Genomic DNA, 27,472 nt, shown 5'->3' with positions numbered 1-27,472 from the left:
AACCAAACCCATGAAATATTCCAAACTTCTTCACAAAACTCTCTTTCTGTTAAGAATCAAACGAAAATTGACTCTTATAAACAACATTCAATGAATTATAATTTATTTAATTGAGTGAAGTTGTGATTACGATTTCTTGACTATAATGCAACGCACGGCTCTTAATTAATCGATTCAGACTTCTTTGATATCTCAAGTAATAAATTTCCCCCAGGTTTTTACAAGAAAAATATTCACGACCATTCTATGTTTTTTCTATTGCTGTAACTTCCATTTTTAGACATATTACTGATCCGCGCTCTTTTTTTAAACCATATTTCCAAGTTTAATTAAAGTTTTATGATATGTCTTTTTATTCAATTGTAAGGTTAAAGTACAGAATAGGCACAAAACACCCTCTCCTCCTCATGTTAAGAATGGCTTTTTAAATAATAACGTTATTATTTCAGCATGGATCAATAAGTGCATGCATGAGTACCAAAATATCTCTTTCGTGAATGTGTGCCTTCTGAACTTATTTTGTTTTGTCTACTGTATAAAACGTCTCTTGTATTCTCACATCTAATTATAAACACAAAAAATATTTTTCACTGAAAATATTTCTTCAAAGCTGGCTAGTGGCTCACCCCCAAAATACTCGTCCCATTACAAAACACCTAAATAGTAATATCCTAAATTCTACATAAAAAACAAACAAACTTTGTCTAACTTTGCTCTCGTGGGGAGGTAAGTAAATAGGTATTCAACATTTCACACGTTTTTTTAAAACACTTATTTATATAACAAATTAGGAATTTATTTGAAAACAATTATTTTGAACTAATTCCCAACTTAAATAATTTCATTAAAAAACCCAAACTTTTTCATGAAAACTTAGCGGTTATCTACTCTCCCACTACGAGAAGATATGACACTAGGGTCCGAATGGGGGATTGAAGAGCCAGCGCCCATGAGAAGGATCACTCTGGTCTACAAAAAATGCCTGGGCAGTCCCATCGGCATTCCCAGTAGAGGCGTATCAGACAATAAACTAACCCCTCAGAGTGAGAAAGCAAAGCCTGTGAGAGTTGACCTCCTAGAACTGCACAGGACCAGCAATAGACTACAGTCAACAGGGTATAAGTTATTACAAGAATGGCCGAGACTTTGTTCGCCATTGGGACCGAGGGGGAAAAAATCAGTGAAAGTAGTTGATATATCCGGAACTTTATAAAAGAAGAAATACATTTCCTGTATCACCGTTTTGATTGCGTTCACGTTGTAAAACTTTACGTTAACAAATTGAATTTTGATCAATTTATCAAAATTCAGTTTGCTGATTTAATAACATTGAATTTATTGTTTAAATGCATTTAGGCAATAAATTTTTGGTGTTTAAATTAAAAAATTGCAAACTAAATAATCTCCCAAATTACCAACTCTGCTTGTTTTTTTAAAGGCTGTCGTGTCCATTTCGTTTGAGAGATAAAGATGGCGTAGGATACCGCCTGTCAGAATGGAAGACGACAATAATAATAACAAAATGATCCAATCATTCAAACAGTTATTTGATTCAAGAACAATACCTGACACAATGTCACACTTGGTACTAAGTTCTGTATTTGTGGTCAGTTTAGTGGGGGCTTTGCTTGTGCTCCTCTCATCCCATTTGAACCTAGAGTGCTCGCCGTCTTTCTTCAAAACAAATAAAGATGCGTTAAAAGAAACAGAAACGCATTTTGGGACGTCGATGATTTGGCGAGGAAGGCAGAAAACTGCATTGAACTCAGGTAAACAGAGACTGTTTTTTCTTTCCATTTATTTATTATAAATCGATTTTTTTTTTTTTTTTTTAATTTGGAATGTATGGCATTGCCGCATTCTCATGTCAAGTGGCTAATGATACTAACTGACGACCTGGGTGTTCCAAGTTCAAATCCAGTTCGTTCCACAAAAAATCCCTTTCACTTAAGATGTTGGCAACCTTCCCGATCTTTCCGGAATGAATTCTGAGTAGAAAAATCCAGGGGAAACAAATTCCAGCAGACCATAGTTGAAGTCAACAACGTTTCGGCCAATGTTTATACATTTCTTTAATGTTGAGCCAGGAAAGACAAAGTGCCACTCGACCATCAGGATTAATGACATTAATAAGCCGAAACAATCGATGGGACTCAAATTTAACCCATCAATGACAACCATTAAGAAAATTCGTCTGCTTTGAATATTTGAAAAATAAAAACCGGTGTTTATTTGTACGTATGCTATAATTGGTGCTAATGCAGTAATAATGCACTTACTAATTCGCGCTATTTTTTTAATCGTATTTCCAAGTTTAATTAAAGTTTTATAATATGCTTTTCTTATTCAATTGTAAGGTTAAAGTACAAAATAGGTACAAAACACGCTCCCCTCCCCATGTTAAAAATGGCTTTTTAAATAATAATATTATTTCAGCACGGATCAATAAAGTGCAGTAGTACCCTATAATTGCGATGGAAATGTCAAATTCGCAAGCGGTCTCTAGTCACGTATATTCCCCGTCAGATTTTGGAGTGCTCACAGAGAGGTGACGACATCCTCTTTTACGTAATAAAGCGTTGGTTTTCTCAGATAGTCACGTTTTTGGTACTAATCATACTCAACGACGTTGCTTAACTTCGGTGATCTAACGAGAACCTGTGTAATCAGTATGATTTTCAGTTTATTTTTATTTTTTTACTTTTCGAAATAATGTTAAAATGTAGTATCTGTTCTGATACTATCATTCTTTCGGTCTTTAGTCAGTGAAAGAGAAATCCTTCAAGACTGGCAATTGTTATTTCTCGAATCAATCCAGGAAATGAATAAAACCGTTTACGATTTGAAAGTCGCAAACAGGCACGCGAAAGGTTAGATTAGGAGATTTTCAAAAAGAGTTAGTACCTAAAAAAAAAAATTAATAAAATAATTTTTTTTTTTTTTTTTTTTTTTTTTTAAAGTGGCAAAAAAAAATGTGTTTCAAATTGTAACCGTCAACCATTTCTGAAATTCACATGGTGTTTTTCGTCGATACTCTGGGCTAACCTCGTAATAAATACTGACCTCTTCATGATACTCATTTTTTAAACTTTCGATATTTTAATACAAAGAATTTTAAAGTTGTAGACAATGTATGACAAGCCGATTGCTGTCGTGTCCAATGCACAAATGACACTGCGCCTGCGTGATGGGATGGGGAAATCCGGTTGGTACTGATTTGCATGAGTTGGCACCCCCGTAGTGAAAAAAGACGTTGCACTTTTGTGTGTGGGCAGCATTCTTTCATTTGCTTGGTGAAAGAGATTTCGTGCTGTTCATCTCAGTTACGAAAAGGACAGCGAGAACTGCAAATAAAAGATACTGCTTCAAGCTATCTCGGTATTATGACTGAAGGAAAGTTCGACCTAAAATTAGTACCGGAATATGACGACACAACATCTATTGAAGACTGGTTAGAGAGAGTGGACCTTATCTGCAAGCTCTCGGGAGTTGACAGTCGAACAGGTCATCCCTTGCAACTAGCTGGAGGAGCTTTCGCCATCTACCAACAGCTGTCAGATGCAGAGAAGAATAATGTAACACGGGTGAAAGATGCACTGCACAGGGCCTTTGCGCTTGACCAATGTGAGGCATACAAGCAGTTTGCAAGACGCACCTTACACTCGGACAGGTCGGTAGACGAGTTCTACGCTGCGTTAACGAAGCTCTCTAGTCTGTTTGGATGAGTTCCGAGCCAGATGCTGAAGTATGCATTCATGACTACTCAGGAGTTGTTGCGTGCATCTGCTGACATCAAATAGATCCCAACAGAAAGTATGCTCAGCCGAGCAAGGTCCGTGGTAAATAAATGGGTTGCAGCCGCTGTCGACAGGTCAGACACGGAAAAAGTGCCTTTACACAAGCTCTCTGAAAACTCTCTGCAGTGTTTCAATTGCACTGGAGCCAACCATCTTGCTAAGCACTGTCAGCTCAAACGATCGAGACAGCGCCGTACACCATGCATTCGATGCTACCGATGCCAGAAAGAGGGACACATTGCGTCACAATGTCCGGAAAATGGAAACAGGAGCGAGATGTGAACGCCACTCTCACCCTGAGTAGGATGAGAACCGACCTTCCAGTGAAGCGCGTGCGTGTCAACGGAGTGATTCGGGATGCATTGATTGACTCTGGGTGCACCCAATCTCTAGTAAGGAGTACGGTTTGTGGTCCACGGAATGGACACAAGACAGAGGTACTGACTGTTGACGGAAAGAGTATGACCAACAAACGAGCGACCAAGGTCAGTTTGCAGGTGGATAAAAGGATCCCTGTGGTGGTGGACATGTTGACTATGGATGGAGATCTATTGGGATTCGATCTCTTGCTCGGAATTGATGCCATCCGCCTGTTGGGCGGCATTCATATAAATGAACACAGTGAGGCCAATTTCCCGAAGGAAGTTTGCGGTGTCAGCACTGCTGTTGCAGTGAAAATAGAACGACCTGACTTTGATGTTGTATTCGACCCAACTAAGAAACATTGGACATCAACCTGGAAATGGTCGAATGAGCAGCCACCACAACAGCTGATCAATCAGACACCTGAATACACCATGCCCAAACACATTCGGAAGGACTCGCAATGGATGGCTGATACCATACCCGAAGAAAGAGCTTGGTCCACCCAAGGGATTAATCCCACTAATGGCGATTGTTCAGCATGACAAGGGGAAAGTGCGGCCTGTTATGGATTACCGCGAGATAAACGACCATGTGGACGCATACATGGCACGTGCGGATGTGTGTTCACAAAAGCTGAGGGACTGGCGGAGGAAGGGGTCCAACGTGTCAGTGTTAGACTTGAGAAAGGCCTACCTCCAGATACATGTGCACCATTTTTTATAGCCGTCTCAAACCGTGGTTGTGAAGGGGGAAAGATACTGCCTGACTAGGATGGGATTTGGGCTTAACGTTGCCCCATCCATTATGCAGGCAATTGTCGAGGCTGTTTTGTCCAAAGATGCAACTGTTCAGGAAGCAACATCGGCATATATAATTTATCAACAACAGCTTGGTGCCCATGAAACGAGTGAAGCAGCATCTTCTACTTGGATTGGGAAGCAAGGAACCAGAGCGGCTGAAGGTTGGCACACGAATGCTTGGATTGGAGGTCTGGTGGGAGCATGGACTTCTGGTAGTATGATTCCAGATGTTCCAGAGATTGTAACACGTCGAGCCATTTTTTTCCCTGTGTGGGAAACTGACCAGGCATCTGCCAGTGTGTGGGTGGCTACGGGCAGCAACAGGAATCATAAAGCAACTGGCCAACACCGTGACCCAAGGATGGGACGACACCACAGAGGATGTTCCACTTCAACAAATGCTCCAGGAAACAATAGCCAGGGTGAAGTACAGCTATCCCTCACAGGGTCGGTGGTGTGTAAACGGACAAGATGTCAATGTATGAGTGGACGCAAGTTCCCTGGCAACCAGCATGCTCCTGGAACATGACACTATTGTCTTTGAAGATGCATGTTGGCTGCGATCCATGAGTGACATGCAGCATATTAATTTGGTTGAACTAGATGCGGTGTTGAAGGGCATCAACCTTGCGTTTCACTAGAAGTGCAAATTTATACACTTAAAAACAGACTTCGTAAGTGTGTATCACTGGTTTCTTTGGTCCCGACGAGTCAGAACTTGGCAGACCCCATGTGTTCCACAAAGATGGCTTGATAGAATGAAATCCACAACGGAGCCTTTACCTCTGACCTGTGCTGCAAAGAATAACATAATGACTAGTAGTCCGATCATGGAACTGTATAAAAGCAGTAGGCATCCAGGCATCCGACGTACAGCATATTTCGTTCGGCAGGTTTGTCCAACAATTACCAAAGCAGATGTGAGGTCAGCTATCGGAGAATATAAGGAATGTCGGGCGATTGATCCGTCCCTAGTTAATTGGAAGCCAGGAAAATTGGCAGTACAAGCTAATTGGCAAAGGCTGGGGATGGATATAACACACTTTAACAGCAAACATTTTCTGACGTTCACGGATTGCAGTCCAGCGCGTTTTACCATTTGGCGGATGTTGTCATAGGACTCCAGACACCTCATTCAGCATCTTGAGTCGATATTTTTGGAGTGTGGCCTTCTGCAGGAACTGCTTACTGACAACGACACTGCATTTCCAGTAAGGAATTCAAGGAGTTTTCCACTGGTTGGGGAGTACGCCTGCGGTTTCGGTGTGCATATGTGCCAGCAGGCAATGGCATTGCAGAACGATGCCACCGCAATATTAAGCGGATTGCAGCCAGAACGAGATGCACTGTTCAGGAAGCAGTGTATTGGTACAATGTCATGACCAAGGACGATAGATCATCATGTACTGCACCTGCCAACAGGATCTATAGATATGAAGTTAGGGTGAAGAACATCGACCTAATGCCCACATTACCAGCCTCTGCACAAACCCAATACCATGTGGGTGACCCTGTATGTGTAAAACTGCCAGGTTATCGATGCACATCCAAGTTCGAAGAAGGAATAGTAACAGAAGTGATCAGCCCGCAATCCATTGGTGTTGATGGTATCCCGTGCCATGTGAAGGATATACGACCCCGGACGTATACCTTCCCCTTTGGTCATCCAAATGATGTGATTTCAGATGACATTGCATGTATTACACTGCCTGGCCGACAACCAACCCAAAATGGGAACCCTCTGAAAACCGACCAGATGCCATTCCACCTGGCAGAGCAGATGAGACTTCGGATGATAGTGAGGGTATGACACTACCTGGCCCACAGACAACACAGAATGGAGAGACCCCAGAACCACCCTTGCGGCAAAGTACACGCCGAAGATTACCAGCACGACCTTGCACATGCTGTGATCAGGGAGGAGTGTAGACAATGTATGACGAGCCGGTTGCTGTAGTGTCCAATGCACAAATGACACTGCGCCTGCGTGATGGGACGAGAAATCTGGTTGGTATTGATTTGCATGAGTTGGTGCCCCCGCGGTGATAAAAGACGTTTGACTTTTGTGTGTGGGTGGCATTCTTCCATTTGCTTGGTGAAAGATTTTGTGCTGTTCGTCTCAGTTACGCGAATCGAGGACATGAAGAAAAGGACAGCAAGAACTGCAAATAGAACATAGTGATTCAAAAGTCAATTTAAATTCGACAGTTTAAATGCTTTGAAAATCTTTTCAAATTTTGAAGAGTCACAAGTAATTTTTTATTTTTTTTTAACTGCTAACAAAAAAAAAAAAAAATATATATATATCCTTAACTTGTTCACGAATAAACAGTAATGTTGGATTTAATTTTGTAATTAAATTATTTTTTATTGGATTCTATTTAATTTTACGCAATTCAATATTTTTTTTTCTTTTTTCAATAAATATTCAGGTATTTATGCAGAGAAGATATTGTGCTACTTTTTAAAAAATAATAGGTAAATATATGCTATGGCAGAACACCGACCACCCTAATTTGCTTTTTACGCCGTATCCCTATATTTACCTCTTTTTTTTTAATTTTTTTATTTACAGCATACGAAAGTAATGAAAATGCGAGACTAAAATCGTGTTTACATTATTGATGCCTTAAAACAACATTCCTATGTAGTGATCATTTTGAAGCCATAAACATACCCATGTTTAAAAAATTTAGCGAAAATCAACTAATGGTCAGATTTTCATGAAATTTTCGATACTTCATCTTTTATTTAATTTACATGAAAGTAAGTTTCATTAAATATACAAGGGAAATTTGTTTTAAAAGTATTCTACCCCCCCTCCCCCCTATTTCATGTTATGAAAACTAAACAGAATAAATTTAGATTCATAAATTCGCAACATTTTATAAAGCTGAAGTGTTTAAATAATTAAAATATTTATTTTATACTAGACTACGCGTGACCCGTTGAGTCAGTATATGTTATAGCTAGCTATGGAATAGTGAGTATACAGAAGTAATGTGTAAACGCGCAAGTAAGTATAAAGAATTAATGTATAAACGTGCAAGTAAGTATAAAGAATTAATGTGTAAACGCGCAAAAAATGAATGCATGCTTACATAAAAACATACGTGGCGACCAATGAAAACAATACACAATTTCGCGCACATGCAAAAATTGAATGCACATACACACAAAAACAAACATTGCGACCAGCAAAAACAATGCGGAGTACATTGATAATAAAGGTCTTATCATTGCCCTTAGATTAAATGAAAAATCTATTATATGAGAGCGGTGTAATCCAGTGAAAAAAATGAAAAGAAAAAAATATGAGTAGAGAGTGAGCATTATACTCTAGTTTGTGTGTGTTAACAGCCTTAAAAATATCATGAAATAATAATTAACTGATTAAGTAATATTTAACGGTGAGAACTTTTCAAAGCAAATCTTTAAAAATATGAATACATTAATTAAAATAAAGAAGGCACTAGTAAAAGCACTAATAAAACCAAGTTTCTACCTCCCCTCCTCTTTGAAGAGAAAATATTTTTTAAGTAAGGCCTGCAAAAAAAATAAATAAATCGACATACACAGGAGCGCTACTAAAAGCAGTAACTATGTTTATAAATATAATTATAGCTATCCATTGTATATTTAAATAATTTTTTTTTTTTTTTTTTAACTGAATGGGGTTAAATTACATTGCTTTGTAAGGAAAACATGTTAAAACAAAAAAATGACTGTTGACCTTGTGTATGCAGCAGTGACTTTTAATATCAGACTTAAGACAAGGCGATCATGAAATAGGTAAACGGACAAATTTTTGGAAATCGGAAGTCACAAAGCGGATGGACAATTTTAACACCCAAGCAAGCAAGCTGATCTGAGTTTTATGATTATACATAAAACCATTCCAAAATTATCTTGAATTTATAAATGAAAAAATGAACATAAAATCAATGTTATTAAAAGATCAACGTTTTTTTTCTCAATAATATATATTAGTGGTGGAACGATTAATCGGAATCGTTAATCGTAGGAATCGTATCGTTAAAAAATACCTTAGATTTATGATTCTTTCATTATGATTCTCTTATATTTTTAAGTTGAACTGTTTGTTTGAAGTGAGATTAATGCTGTCAAAAATTTATGATAAAAACGTCATAGAACTTTTCATAACATATTTAATATGATATACAAGAATTTTATTAACTACTTTAAAGGTAATCTTTATCTTAATGAGTTTTCTTATTCTATCACTTACATAGGCGCTGTCTGTCTACTTCGAAACTTCAAAGCTCATGATTAGTTATCTGTTTGCACTAGTGCAAAACTTTAGGGGATGCAAGGTAACATTGTTTTTATTTGTGAGTGAAGTTTATTTATGTATAAAACAGCTTAACTGCGTCAAGTCCATAAAAAGTTGATGAATACTTAACCCTTAGAGAAAAACGATTTTACAGTGCTCTCATTGCAAGTAAATCATGTTAAAAATCAGTGGTTTTTCCAACTGGTGATTAAAAAAAAAAGGGGGGGGGGCGCTTATCTTTTAGGAAGTTTTTTTTGTTTTTTTTTTACGGACACTCAACGAATGAAAAATCTCATTAGTAAATGAAACATGTCTTGTCAACCTTTATATTTGTTAAAAATAAAACAAGCAAAGTCAAATTATTTAAACAATAAAAGGTTTGATAGAACAATATATGTACTTTCTATTTTCTGAATGAAGGCTGTTCAGGAAATGTTTCTAAAACTAAAGTGAAACTGATCACGTGGTATCAGTTTGCAAAACTTTGACAGTTGGTCAGCTTTTTTGAAGTATCCCAAAACAAAAACGTTAGAACTACATATTATGCTGACTGACGGTTCCGCTTCAGATCTTTCGAAAGCTACAAAAGAAAACAATCATTTTACTATCTGTTAAATAAATGCGGTAAGTGAATTTAATTTTGTTTTCTTTTAGAAATTTACATTTTTTTTTCTTTTAGAAATTTACATTTCATTAAAATATTCTGCGAATGAAGCAATTAAACATTTTTTTAGAACTTCTTTGCACAACAAAAAAAAAAGAAAGAAAATGTGCAAAATTTATTAAAAAAGGAAAAAGTTTAACTTTTAAAAAAAAAAAAAAAAGAAAATCCTTTGAACCCTAACTTTGCAAACTAACTAGTCACTCAGAGCCGTTCAACTAAAGGACTGTAGGGGCTTGGTCGACATTCACCAATGCCTGGTATCACAGTTGTGATGTGAGCATGGGTAAATGTTTCCCAACCCTTAACAAAAAATAAAAATAAAAAGGTTGTCAGAAACAGCATTAAGGTGGAGGCGATTTTGAAAGTGAAATAAATGACTTTTATTTAACAATAGAAATAAACAATTACCAAAAATTTACTTTTTTATATAGAAATAAAGAGGTAAATTAAGACATTAAAGGACGATAAGTATATAATTATATAATAAAAATAAATATAGAGATAAACCAATTTATTTAGATTTAAAAAATAACATTATTATTGTTAAAAATATTTTTAAAAAGTCAAATAAATAAATAGGAATAATTTGAGACGATTGAATATAAAAGGCTAAAAATTTAATCAAAGATTTAGTTATTTTTAAATTTCATTTAGAAATAAGAATATTCTAGAAAGTGGAATAAAAATCAGTTAGTGATTGAAGCTGCAAAAAAAAAATGTTAAATTTTAAAGAGTTATCGAAGATAAAGAAAAAATACAATAAAAAAAAATGAATATCAAAAGATTAAATAAACAAAACATGTTATTCCCCTTGAAATTTGATGTTATTGTATTTTTGTTGAATTAATCATGACTTACTTTTTCTTTATATTTTTTAATATATAAAATAACTCCTGAAATTGGTTGTTATTAATTTCATGGTGCATGTTTAATTCATGGTTAAAATATTTGTTTTGACTTTTATCTTTAATGAAAGAAATTTTATGAAAAAAATCAAATCGTTTTCAAAATTCCCTTAATTGTATTTCCACTTTTTTCCCTGAACCAAATTTTTTTCCCTACACAAAAACTTTTGATTATATAATGGTATATTTCAAAACAACAATTCCACAGGAATCGGAATCATACTTTGTATTGAAATTGTTAATCAACATTTTCCTGGAATCAGAATTGGAAAAAATTTAGGAATCGTCCCAACACTAATATATATTATATAGTTAATTAGATTACAACAAAAAAAAAAAACAGAATTCTAAAAAATAATTGATTTTTAAAAGATTTAAATAGAATAAAATTCCAATATTCTATATGATGTTTTAAACAGATTTTTAGTAAGGTTTTCCCATTTTTAAAAAATATTTTCATATAATATAAAAAATTACTATTGGCAATTATAAAATAGCAAATTCAACTACAACTTGAAATTATTTTAAAAGATTTTTATTTCTGGGGGGGGGGATTAACTTGATTTTAGCACCTATTTTTAAAAAATGTACAGAGGCCTCTAATTAATAAAATTAACATAAACAATTGCAAAAAATGCTGTTTCTCTGATTCAATTAAAGCAATTAGCAGCTTCTGTAAAAAGTATGCATAATTATACGTAGACACAAAGTGATGATGTGGCTGATTTTACACAAAAATTTGTACATCCTTATTTTTCAAGTTCAATTCAAATGGTATTTTTTTTATTATAAAATTGTTTAGTGAAAATACAGAATAGTTACAAAAACTCCTTCCTCTCCCTATGTTAAGAATGACTTTCTCAATAATGTCATTATTTCAACACGGTACTTTCTAAGTACCAATATTCGATTTATAGTAAATAAAAATATAAGTCATGCAGAGGTGAGAAACAAAAAATGCTTACTCAAAATGTTATTAAAAAAAAGAAACTTATTTTACTTGTAAATAAAAAATGGACAATATTGATTTTATGTCCATTTTTTATTTACAACTTCAAGTAAAATAATGATTTTCTATAAGTAGATTAAAAATAAATATTTTTTAATTTAAATTCTTCAGCTTTAATGTAGCAATTTTTATCAACCTTAATTTATTTTGTTTAGTTTTCGTAACATGAAATATAGGAGGTGGAAGATCAAAACCCATTCCCCTCATATTTAACGAAAACTACCTTTAAAATATAAGTTGAGTAAGTATGGAAAATTTCATGAAAATCTGACCATTAATTGATTTTTACTAGATTTTTTAAACTTGTGTATTTACACTTTCAAAATGATCACTACATAGAAACGTTGTTTTAAAGCATTGATAATTTAAACACAATTTTAGTCTCGCATTTTCGTTATTTTCTTATGCTGAAAAAATATTATTAGTTCATTAGAAGATTCTTCTTTTAAATGATACAAAAGTTATGACGATAATGTTAAATTAAATTTGTTGCATCATGTTACATACGGAGGGGAATTAAATCTGTTGCTAGCTCAAAAGTTTGATGGAAACTGAAACAATAAAGTTTGACGTTTAGTGGTCACAACTTTTTTGTTTGTTGGTTTTAATGTCATTCGTTAAGTTTGAAAGTTGATTAATTCATGTTTAGATTAATAATGAATTAGCTTCAATAATAAAAATAAATAAATAAATATTTTAACAATAAATGAGGTCGGGGAAACAATGGAGACGAAAACAAAACTTTTGTTTTTAGGTCGCGTGTGGTGGATGACGAAATTGGCATTTCTGATTAAATCATCAATGTTGATGTTTTACGAAAATTCTTTGACCTTCACATTTTGAATGGATATCCAGAGTCAGTCCTAAGTATTGGTGGTGAACTATAGTTTGCCCTGGAATTGATTGAAGTAGTTTACAATTATTTAAAGCTACTTTTTTTTTTTTTTTTTTTTTTTTAACTCCAACTGGTTAACCTTTGGCGACATAAATTATTTGAAAAGAAAAATACAGTTTGGAAATTAAATTAAAAAAAAAAAAATGGTAAATGTGTAGTTTAGCAGCGTAAATTATTTGACAGACAAAAAATAAAAATAATTTATTTTTATACAAAAAACATTATTAGACCCTAATGCTGAAATGAAACCAGAAAAAAATTTCATTTGTATTATTTCATCATTTTTCTCCCTATGTCCCAACTGAAATTTAAAAAAGTGATTCTATCCTAGTCGTGTGTAAGTGCTTAGTAGGTAAACTAAATTGTTTTTGACTAATTTCTCACCTTACAAATAATTTATGTCGCTAATAATGTTTGCTCCCTAACCTAAACCATTACATCCAATAGTGTTTATCTTTTGGCAATTTTTTGTGACTTTCAAATTGTAAACTACTTCGACCATTTCTGGGATCGACTGTGGAATTTTTGTCGATACTTAGTACTGAAACTGTAAATGCTGAAATCCTAATGTGAATCATTATGCCATAATAAGAAAATAATGCAACATAATTTTGCTTTTGCTTTATGAAGATGGCGACTATATTTTTCTGGTCTATTTTTTTTCATTTCAATTTCATGATTCAGATGGAACTTACTGTAACGTAATGTTTTTAATGCTATATTATTGAAACATAGTTTTGAGATATTGTTAAACCCCATTTCACTCTAAGTACATTTATATTTGCAAGTAGTTATAAACATCTTGAAAGACTTGGTGGTAAGAATAATAAAAAAAATACTTTAAACTTTAGCATGAGGGATCAGTTTAACATATAAATTTAACATAAAATGATCATATGCTTTTCAACCAGATATAGCATTTTAACCAAGTGTTTCTCGTTTTAATGAAATCTTGGTTTATTTTGAGGTAGGTATTGCCACCTGGACTTACGGTTAGTGGAGAGTCTTGTAAAAATTAACTTTTTTGTCTATAAAACTTGTTTAAATGATGAAAAGTATTTTTTAAAAAAAGTACTTTTCATCATTACATTTTAATTTTTTTCAGCATGACTCCCCTCCCCACCAAAGAAAACTGTCACATAACTTTGTTTTCCTTTTAACAAAGGTTTCAATTAGATGCACTTATATACATTATACGGTTAAAAACTGTTGACCCATGATCATTTTATGTTAAGTTTATACGTAAAACTGATTCTTCACTCTAAATTTTAAAATAATTGACTTTTTTGTTTTAGTGCTTTGTTTTTCAGATCACCTCAAAGAAGTAGAATCTCACATGGGGTGAGGATGAATTGCATTGTACAACTTTACCAAAATCTCATGAAAAATATTTATTTTAAGTTCCTTAAAAACAAGTGACAATAGTTTTGCTAAATTTTTAGGATTTTGTCCAGAATCCTCCCTATATAAAAAATAAAAATCTGCATGATGTACCTGTGACGAAATTGAAATATCATGTTCTAAAAATGACATAAATTGATCAAGTAGTTTTAATTTTAAATAAGTAAATCAAATTTTATGAATACCCAACGAGTGATTGTCTCATCCACCATTTTGAAAACAAATCTCAAAAGCATGGGAAATAACTCCACAATACTCATACTTACTAGATTTGTTGTAAGGCATATGCATCCCTATTAATCACTTAAAAATGATTTTCATTATAAAAATAAAACTCCTTGATCAATGTATGTAATTTTGGGAAGATAGAGTATTATTTGTCATGGTAATCTGTGGTTGAGAAGGTTTCTTTTTTTTTTTTTTTCTTTTCTTTTCTTTTTTTTTTGTAGTTGTTAAAGGAAAGAAGCTTAGTCTTAGTAGCATTGAATGCTACCATCCATTTACGGTTCCCATTCCACTACCAACTGAAGATCATTTTTAAGTGTTTCTACCATTGCTTTGGATAGGTGAACATTCGTTTTTTCCTCATTTATTATAGCACATAGTGTCATCAGCAAATATATATATATATATATATATATATATATATATTTGTAATTTTTATTTAATATATATATATATATGTATATATATATCTATAATATAAAGCTGAATGTGTGTGTGTGTCTGATCACAAATAGGCTCCTATATGGTTGACTATTTTAAAAAAACTGATTACATATAATGATAGAAGATGTATCGAGACACAGGAATGGGTATGTTTGATTTGGTAGAACGGTGGTTCATTAAAATTGTGGGGTCTGCGTTCGCGTCTGGTCCACAAAGTATGGAAATAAGAAATTTAAAAATTAATAAAAAAAAACGTTTACAAGTGTTTTTGATATAGATGCACATAATAATACTTTGATAAGTATGTTTTAACTTAAATAGGGATGGTATAATAAAATTGTTGGGTCTGTGTTCGCGCCTGGCCTCCATAGAATGGAAATAGGCACAAACTTTAATAAAGACTTTTCATATCTATCTGCGTAAGTATACTTTGATAATTATGTTTCAGTTTGAAAAAATATGGTATAATAAAATTATGGGGTGTTCGTTCGCACCTGACCTCCATAGAATGGAAATATGTCACAAAGTTTAACAAGGTTTTTTAATATAGATCCACAGAATATTGTGATAAGTGTTTCAATGTGAACAGGTATGGTATAATAAATTATGGGGTTTATCTATTTTATATTTACTTTCATCATATTTTGCTTTGGTTTTGATACCCATAAATTCGAAGCTATCTCTTTACAACCCTTCCTTTTCATAACTTATCATACTTTCATAAATCAGAGTCCATTTTCTGTAGGCTGTTTTTGAACCCAGTCAACGATGGGTACTTTTGCTAGTATATATATATATATATATATACACACACACACACACACACACAGCCGGATTTTCCTCATTAAAAACCAACCTTATGTTTAATTCTGCCATCATGAGGCAAGTAAATAGGGACTCTTACACACTTGATTGATCCCAAAATGAATGAGATAGGTGAGTTTGGAAGTCAGTTTCTAAAAGCTGTCCAACATATGCCAGCATGTAAAACGGATGTTAAATCGATGATGATAATGATATAGTAAATTGTACTACTTTTAATCTATATAAATAAAACAGATGTATGTCTTTTGTTTTATTTTACTTCAGTTAAAGTTCTCAGAAATCAAGGGGCCCACTACCTAAGGCTAACTCTTGAACTCTATATGAGATACATAAATATTTGAATGTTCCATTAAAGTTCTTTATCTCTCAAACACTGAGTTAGTAAAGAAATTTAGAACATAAATTTCGACTTTTCAATGAACCATTTTCATATGTGTAGTATATCGTTTTGGTATCTTTGTCTTACTGGATTCCAGGACAAGAATTCATCTAGTCTGGTGGAGTATCCAGCTTTGTGCTGTTACTTGAGGTAACATCACTTGGGGAAGGTGCACCATTCCTCGTAAAAGCTAATGCGAGTTAGCCATAGTGAGATCTTATTTGGGCTATGGATACTATGTGAGTTTGAATATTTGGTCAGGGTTTACTTCTAGGGAAAAGTATCCTCATGCCAGGTTGTTCTGACAAACTCCTGTACAGAGAGACCTTAAACACTCGAGAATAGTGTCTAGTAGGCATTCAAGTTCTCCCCAAGAGAATGTATGTGTGTGAAAATATTTAACCGATAAACTTTTAAACTACTGATCACATAACACTGAAATTAACAGGAAATAGTAATCATACGCCAAAAATAGTTTATAACGAGTAAAATCTTTGTTTGGATGGATGAATAACACGTACAGAAATATTTGTATTATTTGGATTCGTCGAACCACTGTTCTCATTTTGAGTGTCATTTTCACAACATTTCAACCGATGTAACCTCCAACCTTCATGTGTATTTTGTCAAAATTGGGGATGTTTCTGTTGAACTAGGGAATCTGGACGGAATTTCGAATGGAGCCTTTTATTTATCTCATGAGGGAAACATGCTCTCGTTCAGTCAGTCATAACTGGATAGAAGTTCTAAGTAATTCTCGATTGTATTTTTTGGTTGTTGCACTGAAAATTGAACCTTCAAATTGATTTTTTTTTTTCCAAGCACTCTAACCATTGTGCCACAGGTCCTTATCTTGAGTTCGACAAGATACACATGAAGAAGGTCGGAGGTTACATTGACCAAAACATTGTGAAAATGACACTGAAGATGATAACAGTAGTTCGACAAATCCAAATACGAATAATGAAACCTCATCTAAAAAAATTCCAAAACGTAAAACAAAGTTGAACTGCAAAATGTTCATTTCAACTTGCCAACAGATTTCTATTATTTTTGCACATGCACAAATTCATTCATAACTTGAAGTGGCTTAGTTTTAAAATCTTTGTCTGTTGGGTTTGCTCAAATGGTAGGGAACGCAGCCAGAGTGCTAAATATTTTGGTTTTTGATTCTAACTGATTGCACCTAAATCATTGCTTTTTTTTAACTTTTGAAATCAGTATATATTAGATACAATATACTATTTAATAGAAAATTGGCTCTGTAGTAATAAATACGAAATCTGCATGAATTATATTTAAGCATATTTTACGATCGGACAAGGCCAGGCACTTTGTGCTAGTATTTGTATAAAATGAATTATGCAAAAACAATTGATGAGAAGATAATACAAATTCTTTATTTTCAAGTCTCTTAAAGTCGCAGTAAATCTTTCAAATTTGGCAGGAAGTTTTAATCATTGTGTTATCAGAAAAAACCTAAATGGGTTGGCGCCACATTATCATGTGGCAAGAACAATCGGTCGCTATTATTTTAAAATAAGTCAGAAAGATCATATCAATCTTGATTTTTCTTTCAGAGACTTTCATAAAATTATTTATAATTACGAAACTGTGTGGTTTATTTGTTTTATAGCATATCAACTTTTTTTTAATGGAAATCGCTCCAGAAAAAGCATGAAGCCACTTGATGTAAGGAGAGAACAAGAATGAAAGATGATTATTGCAAATAAAGGAGATGCCTGTTAACTTTAGTCCTGAAAATATCAAGGCTATATAGGTAGAAGGAAAACAGTCAGAATAAAAATAATTCCACAAGTTTGCAGTTCTTCGAAATAAGTTACTTGATAGGAAGCTGTGTTACAATGAGGTATCAAAACAGTAAATTGTTGGAGACCACTAGACCAATGAGTTAAACAAACTAGAACAAAGGAAGCAGGGAATAGATCCAAAGAACACATACCGTAATAATATTTATAGAAAAAACTGAGACTAGTAACAACCCATCTGTGAGAGAGAGGTTGCGGGGGAGAAAGGGTGGGGGGAAAACCGATCAAATTACAGATACGTTTCTGCAATTTATCGATAACTTTCAAATGGGGCAGATATTCACCAGCTCAAATATGACAACAATATTCCATATATGGTCTGATAGATTTGTAGAGAATTTAATGTCAAAATGCAATTAAGAATTCAATGAAGATAAACTTATAGATGAGATGGGGATTAATCCCATAAATACTTTTTCTTTTTAAAAAAAAACCTCTTAAATTGAAAAAAAAATAAAAATACTAAACTAGAAGCCTAGAGAAGCACATGCTGTTTTATTTATTTTTTTTCTATTCTTACCAAATTACTGAATTTTTATTTGAATAAAACTTGTGTGAAAGTTAAATTATATTAAGGTATTGTTTGATCATTAAATTAATTGAATATAATTGAATATAAAATAAGCTGTAACTTTAAACAGTTGTTGTAAACATGCACAAGACAGCTACATGTTTATTGGAATGCGTAGTTGCAACCCTTGCAAACAACAAGCTTGCGGTAAGAGAAATATTTAGCTAAGAGAAGAGCAATCACCTAAGAAATAGGCTGACATTTGAAATATAGTAATATCTTATTAGATACAAGGTTCCATGCTGTGATTTGGCCAACTTGAGATTTTCCAAAAGTAATGTGCCTACCAGATGGTGGACCTTATGGTCAGTCAGTTTTTTTATGTTCAAAGATTTACAGCTCATGATCTTGAGTAGTTTTGCAGTGTGGTCCAAGTGATATTTATAATATACTGGTGGGGGTGGTGTAGGCGTTGTCTGATAAAATTTGGTTAAAAAAACGGAACTTGGGTGATATCAGGCAGAAGCGAAACTGAAAGCAAAATTTTGTAAACAAAAAAAGAAAAATGCTGCGTGGTGGATGTGAACTCGCAAAAGTGAAGTTCATAAGCAAACACATTATTGATGGCACTATGATGACACAGATGTTAGTATACTGCAAATTTAGCTTTTTAAAATGAAAGAACAAAACAACCATTCACACATGCGCAATTTACAAACAGCATCGAAAGCAAGGTTTTTTCCTGACTCCCTCCTTCAAACAAAAATATAAATTAGTAGTTTATTTCGAAAATTGGACTGGTCCCAAAATGCATAAGTTCTGGTCGACTATGGGAATTTCCACCTTTTGTAGAAATTCAAAATCTACATGAAAATTTTCTTCGATTTATTTCTGAGATTAATTCATATCTACTCAAATTTTTTCTTTGTTTTTTTTTTTTTTTTTTTTTTTAAGGGGATTAGTAAAGACTGACCTTGAATGCTCTTGAGGCATTTGATGGCTGCACTCCAAATTAAGCTCCCCTTTGGTGGGGAGGTAGGTAAATACCTATTGTTTTGTTCATGAATAGACACCCACTGTATGATACCATGCACCAATTTGAAAAAAAATTGAAATTTGTCCATCTTAATTTATCATTCATGGCTTATGGTAAAGAGATACATCAGATTTGACTGCATAATTAGAAATAGCACACAATTTGACATAAGAGTGCCAAGTTTCATGAGAATAGCTTAAAAAATAAATAAATGGTGACGAAATTACCGAATTTCTTGAAATGTTGAGATCTGTAATTTAGCCCACTTTTTCTAAAGAAAAATGTCCACGGAAAAGTATAAATTTTGGTACTTAAAATTCTTTTGAACTATTGATGGTATTTGCATAATTAAAACGGTTTTAAACATCTTTTAAACAACTCTTTTCATGATGAAGTTGATAAAATAACAATTAACCAAAAAGAAAAATTCACCTTGTAATGCTAATATTGTGTCTGAGAGATCGCTCTTTCTAACACTCCCACATTCGTGCAGCTTAAATGCTGATGACAAAAGTTTTTAGAGGACATACAAACACACACACAAGCACACAGCCAACTTTCCTTTATATAATAAACTAGCAGGAGTACCCAGCGTTTCCTGGATGTGGAGAGGTTTTATGGTAAGGGTATTGATCAACACAGCCCTAAGAAAAAAAAATGTTTCAAAACTCTAGAAAAAATTAAAAGAGCAATGAGTACCTGTGCGAGCGGGGGAGGGGGGGTAGGCTCAAACCTGTAACACCTAAGAGGAAAAGGAATTGAAAAGAAAGTAAACAGTTTAGTCACCGCACCCACAGTGACAAACAATGTTGGCGGCATTCGATATAAGGCTAAGGAAATTTTGTATTGCTAGATCTATGATGACTTTGCAAAAATGTCAACAAAGAAGTAAAAAACGGCCCAGTTGACTGCCAAAGAATTAATGCTTTTTGGACAATTTTTTTTATATTTGTTGGCTGAGAGACTGATCTTTCGTCAATGTTTGATGTGTCTGTCAAAAGTTTTTAGTGGACATACACACAAACAAACAGACAGTTGAGATTTATATAATAGAAGATAAAGATTTCTCTGTCTGTCTGTCTGTTCGGTTCCACTTTTTCTCAAAAACTACTGAAATTTTGTATGGACGTTTGCTATAAGGTGCAGTGAACTAAGTATTATAGTATCTGTTTGAGCGATTAATAAGAATTAGTTACCACAATATCACATTTACTATAGAAATTTTCTCAGAAATTACTGAGTTGATTTGACTGAAATTTTGTATGGCCCTTCATTATAAGGTGCAGTTAACTAAGTATTAATGTGTATCTGTTCAGTGCAGAGTTAGGGATTAATATTTAGTGCAAAAATGAGAACAAATTTAACCATATTCAATCATTAATTAGGCATAAAGCACTCATTCCAAATCAATGGGTTATAACTCTTACCTGTTTTTAATGGACTAAAAAGTCTTGTGTGTATATATTCTAGCAGAAAAGATGACCGATTACGTTTCTCTGCTCCTGAAATTTGGATTTTTTTTTTTCATTTGTTTTTTACTTTTAAATAAAATATTTATTGAATGCTGGTATGATTTTTATGATTTATATACCAAAAATGTCATATTCCAAAAATCAGATAAATTAATCTTTTTTTTTTTTTTTTTAACTAAAAAAAAATCAAATTTTATGAGGAAGCAAGAATGGTGTGTCTTGATCAGTTTGTGTTTGGTTGGACTTTTCATCCACTTGGGCTCAGAGTTCTGATTGTAAATCTGTCGTTTGTTGTTGACTGATTGGAATGCTTTTTTGAACTGGTGTTGTGGTTTTGTTTGAAAGAGAGAGTCCTGTTATAAGATGGATCAGGATTGCATGATTGAGACTTATGTCAATGTTGAAATTGCGCTCTGAATTTCGATGAAAACATCACGGCCTTTGCAGTGATTACACACATTCACAGTAAAATAAAACACACACTTTTTTTTTTTTTTTTTTTAAATAAAATATTTATTGAATGCTTGTATGATTGTTTTTGGTGCAAGTCCAGATTCAACCTAATTAACAAAAAACAAGAATGCATAAAAAAATTTTATGATTTATATACCTGTCACAGAACAAAAATGTCATATTCCAAAAATCAGATAAATTAATTATTATTTTTTTTTAACTAAGGAAATCAAATTTTATGAGGAAGCAAGAATGGTGCATCTTGATCCATCGTATTAAAAAAATAGACAACTCAATTCAAATTACTGATATTTAAAAATCAGTCTTGTAATGGCTACATTATTTAGACTGAGTGATTTTTCTGACAAAAGGAGAATAAGCTGTATTCTAGGTCGGCAGTATTTTAGCGTGAGCAGTCACCTGAGATGTTGGAAATTTTTGGTTTCTATGTCTATCCTTGTAGCCATATCACTAGTAAGGATGCTGGAGGTAAACGTTTTAACTGGGCTGGCATTATCCACCTGACAGTCAGGGACTTGAATCTTGGATTGACCAATAAGGAAGCTGTCCTATCAGCAGGTGCAAAGTACTGGGGCTGCTGTATTGCCATTTGGTGAATGGATTCTGGACCATGCAGTAGCTTCTGGTAGGGCTTCTTGATGTAATGTTTTTCTTTCCTAACACTTTGTGGAGGGTCGTCGATAGTATCACATGAAAAGAAACAAACAAAAAAAAAAAAGAACGATGCAAACAAATAGCAGTTTTAATGTGGAAATAAAGTTTATTTCTTTTATGTAAAAAGGTAAATAACAAACAATATTGCATTAAGATAATTAATTTTCTGAGAAAAGTTTCAGCACGTTTTTTTCTAAGAAACTAAGTTAACCAGATAATCTCGAAAAGGGTGGGGTGGGGCAAAGTGGAAAGGGGAGTAAAAACTGTTAAAATGAATAATAGTAGGGAGAGTACAAAGCAAGGTTGTGGAGTTGGAAGCTATAAGGTCTGACTACTAAGATTTCAAAATATCTGACTCCAATTCCGTATTTTAAAATCTTCCAATATTTAGACTCTGTTAATTCTTTAGAGACGAAAATATCTGAATCGGATTCCTATCATTCTCAATCCAATTCAATGCAATCCGTTGTATAAAAATCAAAGAAAAAAAAAGTTGTTTTATTTTTTATTTAGTTTTTTTTTTTTTTACCCCTTTTTGCCCCAAACAAGGCATATTGTTACTTTGAACATAAGTGACTACTATTTAGAATCGTGTCAAACAGGGCACTGTAGGGAGTTGAGCAGTGAGATTGTTCACGTTACATTCAAACTTCTGCTGGTTAGTTCAGTCATGGAAGCAAGAAACAGAATTTCAAAGTTTAGTAGTTAAAAAGAAGAAGCTATTAGGAAGAAGGTTTTTCGGCATCTATAAACCTCAGCAGTGAAGGCGTAGAATTTTGCTGCTTGTCAGGTTAATCGGAAGTATGTACATTGAGGGGTCACAAGTACTATGAGTTCATCAGAACACATTCCATTAAAGTACTTCTCATGAAATATAAAAATGAAAAAAAAAAAAATGATTTTACCAAAAGTGCATGCGGAAATTAAGGACAATTTGTATGCCAGATTTGTTTCATAAAAAAGAATTGTTTCTGTTTTCAGATTTGAAGAAAGAAGCGTTGATTTCTTTGAATGTTGCTATGGATATGCATGCGCAGGGCAAGAACGACAAAGCTCTCAAGTTGTTCCAACATGCAATTGCGCTTGATCCGAAACATGCGGATATTCTGAATGAATATGGAGAATTCATAGAAAAGTATCAAAAAGACATTGTGCTTGCAAACCATCTTTATGTCAAGGTAAGCAATCTTGGTGTTGCTTTTTCACATTCACAATTTCTTGAAAAATATTTTATATAATAATGTGTTTATTATAGATATATTATTTTATTATTATTATTATAGATATCATATCTATTATAATAAAGTTGTATTCATGTCTGTTTGTTCACAATTTGATTAATATAAAAGGTATACCGTTTCATAAATTCATTTGAATACTGAAAATGGACTCTTATATACTTTTATTCCTGCATGATTTCTCTATATAGTATTAATTCAAAAGCAATCAACGTTCAAGAGGTTATCTCATTTGCATTTATTTTAATAATTAGTTCTAAATTTTAATGGAAATTGGCAATAGAATTGTTTTAAGTATTCTATTTAGAAATATTATATAAAATTAATTTATTTTTTAATTTACATTTAATTTATTTTTATTATAACCAACATCAGCTGCGTATAAAAACATAAGTTTTCATTTAATCTAGGAGTTATTTCCCTTTCAACTGAGATTTTATTGCCCTGTTTGAATTTCATAGATGAAAATGGCTATATTTTATGCTTCCAAAAACCAAAATATGGTGAATTTTCAGGAAAATCGTCACAACTTAGGATATTTAGATGTATCTTAAATAGTATGTGACTAAACCCTCTGCTCAGCAATATGATTTTTACCTGGCAATGCCGGGTATGTACAGCTAGTTATATAATATATTTGTGAAGTATATCTTGGATGGGGGAGTGCTTAATTTTTGCAATGCTTTGGAAGCCTCTCGCACACTGTCTTTAAAATGTTGCATAGAAACCATATGCAAAGTGCTCAATTATCTGGATAGAGCAGGTATTAATCCAACATTGCTTAATATTGTGAATAGAGCAGATATGTGAAAGGCTGTGTTGCTCAGGAAAAACCGACATAAATATATTTTGTTATACTATTATATACAAGATGTACTCGACATTGCCCAGGATAGAAAGTAAAATGTAGTGATGAAAATGTGCTCAATATTCTAAGAATACCAGGTGTGTTCAAATGCAACTTTATTTCCTGTTTGGCCCAGGCAATGCTGTGTAACTCTACTAGATTTTGATAAAATTTATATTAAATCCATTATAATCTACAAAAGTGATGGTTAATTGATAAATCTTGGATTTTTTTCAAATCTATAATGATAGTAAATTTGCATTTCATGTATGGAAAACGTTCAAAGAAGGATCCATTGTAATTTTTTTATGGGTGGATGTTCATTTGTTGGCACAACGAAAACCCATCTGATCATCTTGGAGAGATGATGGATGACTTATGCTGGATTATAAAGCAAGGGTTGTACAATCTCTAACCATTCCTCTCCTGAGTTGACATTGCTTGATTCCAATGGCAAGCAGAAGTCCAGGATGACTGAAAACAATGCAGAGATAAACAGAGAGCACATACGGCACCTGGTATTCCCCAAATGGCCACCCATTTTAGTACTGATCAGACTGTATGACGCTTAACTTCACATTCACCCGCTATCTTATATATTTCAACCGAGAGATCTTTTTCAGATTCTAATCGTCCTTTTAAGTGAAATTTTTTGTATTTCTCTTGGTTTACTGGTTATATTTGCAAGGTAGTTTTTGAAAAAATTTTTTCATGTGTCTGGTTATTCCTATAATTACTGAAATGGAGATCTTCCTAAGATTCCAATTTCTTTTCATGTCATACATAAAACGTTGGTATTTTGTTTTCTTTTTCCTTTTTAGCTTTGTTTAACCCAACATTATTGAGGATGCTAATTTCTCCTAAGGTTGCTTTTTTTCTCCTTCGTTGTGCGTGTAATGCCTATCTTGAAAAAAGAAAAGTGAATGTTTTTTTTTTTATAGCATTGACTCTTACATTCATTATTTCTAAAGGAATGTTATGATTAGCAGCAAATCATGCAGATTGCTGTAGAAACCACCATGGAATTTCTAATAGATCTTACTTATATCTTTGATCTTATTTTATTATATTTCGATAATAAAATGAAATAAAGAAACCATTCTTGTTTAGTTTTTTAACAATATTTTTTTTTCTTTTTTTTTTTTTTTTAGGCTCTAATTCTAAGCCCCACGCACAGCAAAGCTTTGGCTAACAGTGAGCGAACGCTGCCTCTTGTTGAAGAAATTGACCAGAACTATTTCAACCGTATCGACAAGAAACGAGACGAGCTTTACAAAATACCAGCTAATCATCCTGGTTTGCGTCGTGCTAAGAAAGAGGCATATTTCCTTCATATCTATCATACAAACGCTATTGAAGGGAATACACTGACTTTGCAACAGACACGTGCAATCGTTGAAACAAAATTGGCAATTGGCGGGAAAAGTCTACATGAACAGAATGAGGTGATTGGAATTGACGCAGCACTTAGTTTCATGAATAACACCCTTCTAGGGAAAGTTGGTCAGTTAACGTTAAATGATATCCTTGAAATCCACAAACGTGTTTTAGGATATGTAGATCCAACTGAAGCTGGTCGAATACGACGGACACAAGTATTTGTTGGTAACTTTAGTCCACCTCAAGCAAAATATCTGGGAAAATTGATGCAAGAATTTATATTGTGGCTGAATTCGGAAGAAGCCTCGAAAATCCATCCAATTGAATTTGCTGCGTTGGCCCATTATAAACTTGTTTCCATCCATCCGTTCTACGACGGAAATGGTAGAACTTCAAGATTATTAATGAACCTTATACTCATGCGAGCGGGTTTTCCTCCAGTTTCAATCAAAGTTGAAGACCGATTTCACTATTACGAAACCTTAGAGATGGCTAATGATGGCGATATCCGTCCTTTTATACGGTTCATTGCTGAATGTGCTGAAAGAACGTTGGATGAATTCTTATTAGCTTCTGTTGAGAACCCGTCAAATGAAACTTTGTCTTTGACATCGATTCCAAATTTATACAATGACCACCAACAGCTGATCATCTTGGACCAACCTTGAACTATCGAACCTATTTATTTTAAATTGTCCATATATTATTATTATTATTAATATTATATTATTGGTGCAAATCCAGAATTACCTAATTGACAAAACAAAAATAGAGAAAAATCTTTGATGTACATACCCGTAACGGAACGAAAAATGTCATATTCCAGAAATCGCAAATTGATCAAGTAGTTTTCTTTTTAAAACTAAGAAAATCAGATTTTATAAAAAATCAAAACGTGTTTTGATCCACCATGTTTAATAAATAAAGGGAGGCAACTCTATCCAAACTACTGAGATCAACCTTGTAATGAATACAATTACTGTTAAAAAAAAATCACTATATAAAGGGTTCTGGATATGACCTAAAACTATATCCGATGTGGGCCTTGGGGAGTGTGGAGCCACCCTTTAATTGGTGTTGCTCCCAGGTCCACTCTGACCCGGAGTGGTAGTACCTGTTAGGGTCCCAACTATGGGTTAAATAGAATCCAACTTAAAAAACAAATATACTCCATTAAAATTCGTTCCTCAAAATAACTAGATTCGGCATTAAATAACCTGAAAAAGGTTGATATGCCGTAAAACAAAAACAACCAACCACTATATAAAGAAAAACTACTTCATCAATTTATGTGAATTTTAGAATATGACATTTACATTCTGTGATGGCTATGTACATCATGCAAATTTTTCTGTTATTTTGTTTTTTTTAATTGAGTTGAAGTCTGGATAAGAATCAACATTTTTTATACAGAGGAATCCTCGTATTATGTCATAATGGAAAATAAAAGTTTTGTAAAAAGCTAAGGGGCCTTGTGACATAATACGAAACGGATTTATTTCTTTTTGGCTAAGATAATGTTTTCTATTCTCAGTCAGTGAAGAAGTTCTTTTAGACTGAGGTAATTTTTATTTGTGTACCAATCCAGAGTGCCCCTTTATGGGGAGTTGGATTTTCCCATATTAAGAATTGATAATGGGGAGACAAGTAAATGGCGACTTATTCAATTCTGTCATACGACACTTCTATCGGTCATTTAAATTACTATAATTTATTGTCTTTTTTTTATTTATTAAAATACAGAAATCACTAAATATAATTGCTTTATACAAAAGTAACTTGTTCTTTTCCAATTGTCGTCAGTGGATTCTTTTACGATTCCCTGAAAGTTAATAACAACCAGAAAATGAATATCAAGGGATCAATCCAAAGAATTATGACAATATTTATTTAACTTGACGAAAAAAAAGTTTGTTTTATTTATTTTATTTTTTAACATGATTTTAAAGTCAATGAAATTACTTTTTAACATAATTTTTTTTCGTTGCAAGTTTTTGATTATTATCCTCATTGCGGTTGTTATGTTC

At 33.2% G+C, this 27,472-nt stretch overlaps 1 protein-coding gene across 1 annotated transcript; it reads left to right on the top strand.

The window, feature by feature from the left end:
• Window positions 1-1,380: 1,380 nt before the first annotated feature.
• Window positions 1,381-26,261, top strand: LOC145293115 (protein adenylyltransferase FICD-like). The gene is made up of 3 exons (XM_080139497.1): window positions 1,381-1,769; window positions 22,962-23,158; window positions 25,217-26,261. Exons 1-3 carry the CDS (start codon window positions 1,496-1,498, stop codon window positions 26,111-26,113), a joined length of 1,368 nt encoding a protein of 455 aa, XP_079995623.1. The 5' UTR covers window positions 1,381-1,495; the 3' UTR covers window positions 26,114-26,261.
• The last annotated feature ends 1,211 nt before the right edge of the window (window positions 26,262-27,472 follow it).

This window comes from Euprymna scolopes, chromosome 14 (assembly GCF_053919585.1).
Source record: "Euprymna scolopes isolate OS-2025 chromosome 14, ASM5391958v1, whole genome shotgun sequence".
In the NCBI taxonomy this organism is placed as follows: domain Eukaryota; kingdom Metazoa; phylum Mollusca; class Cephalopoda; order Sepiida; family Sepiolidae; genus Euprymna; species Euprymna scolopes.
This window is presented reverse-complemented; position numbering and strand designations above follow the sequence as displayed.

Excerpts from the sequence above, each read along its gene's own strand:
- LOC145293115 (XM_080139497.1), top strand. The coding sequence starts at position 1,496 with ATGGAAGACGACAATAATAATAACAAAATGATCCAATCATTCAAACAG. Across the intron at positions 1,770-22,961 it reads GAAAACTGCATTGAACTCAG|ATTTGAAGAAAGAAGCGTTG; the intron begins GTAAACAGAGAC and ends TTCTGTTTTCAG. Across the intron at positions 23,159-25,216 it reads CAAACCATCTTTATGTCAAG|GCTCTAATTCTAAGCCCCAC; the intron begins GTAAGCAATCTT and ends TTTTTTTTTTAG.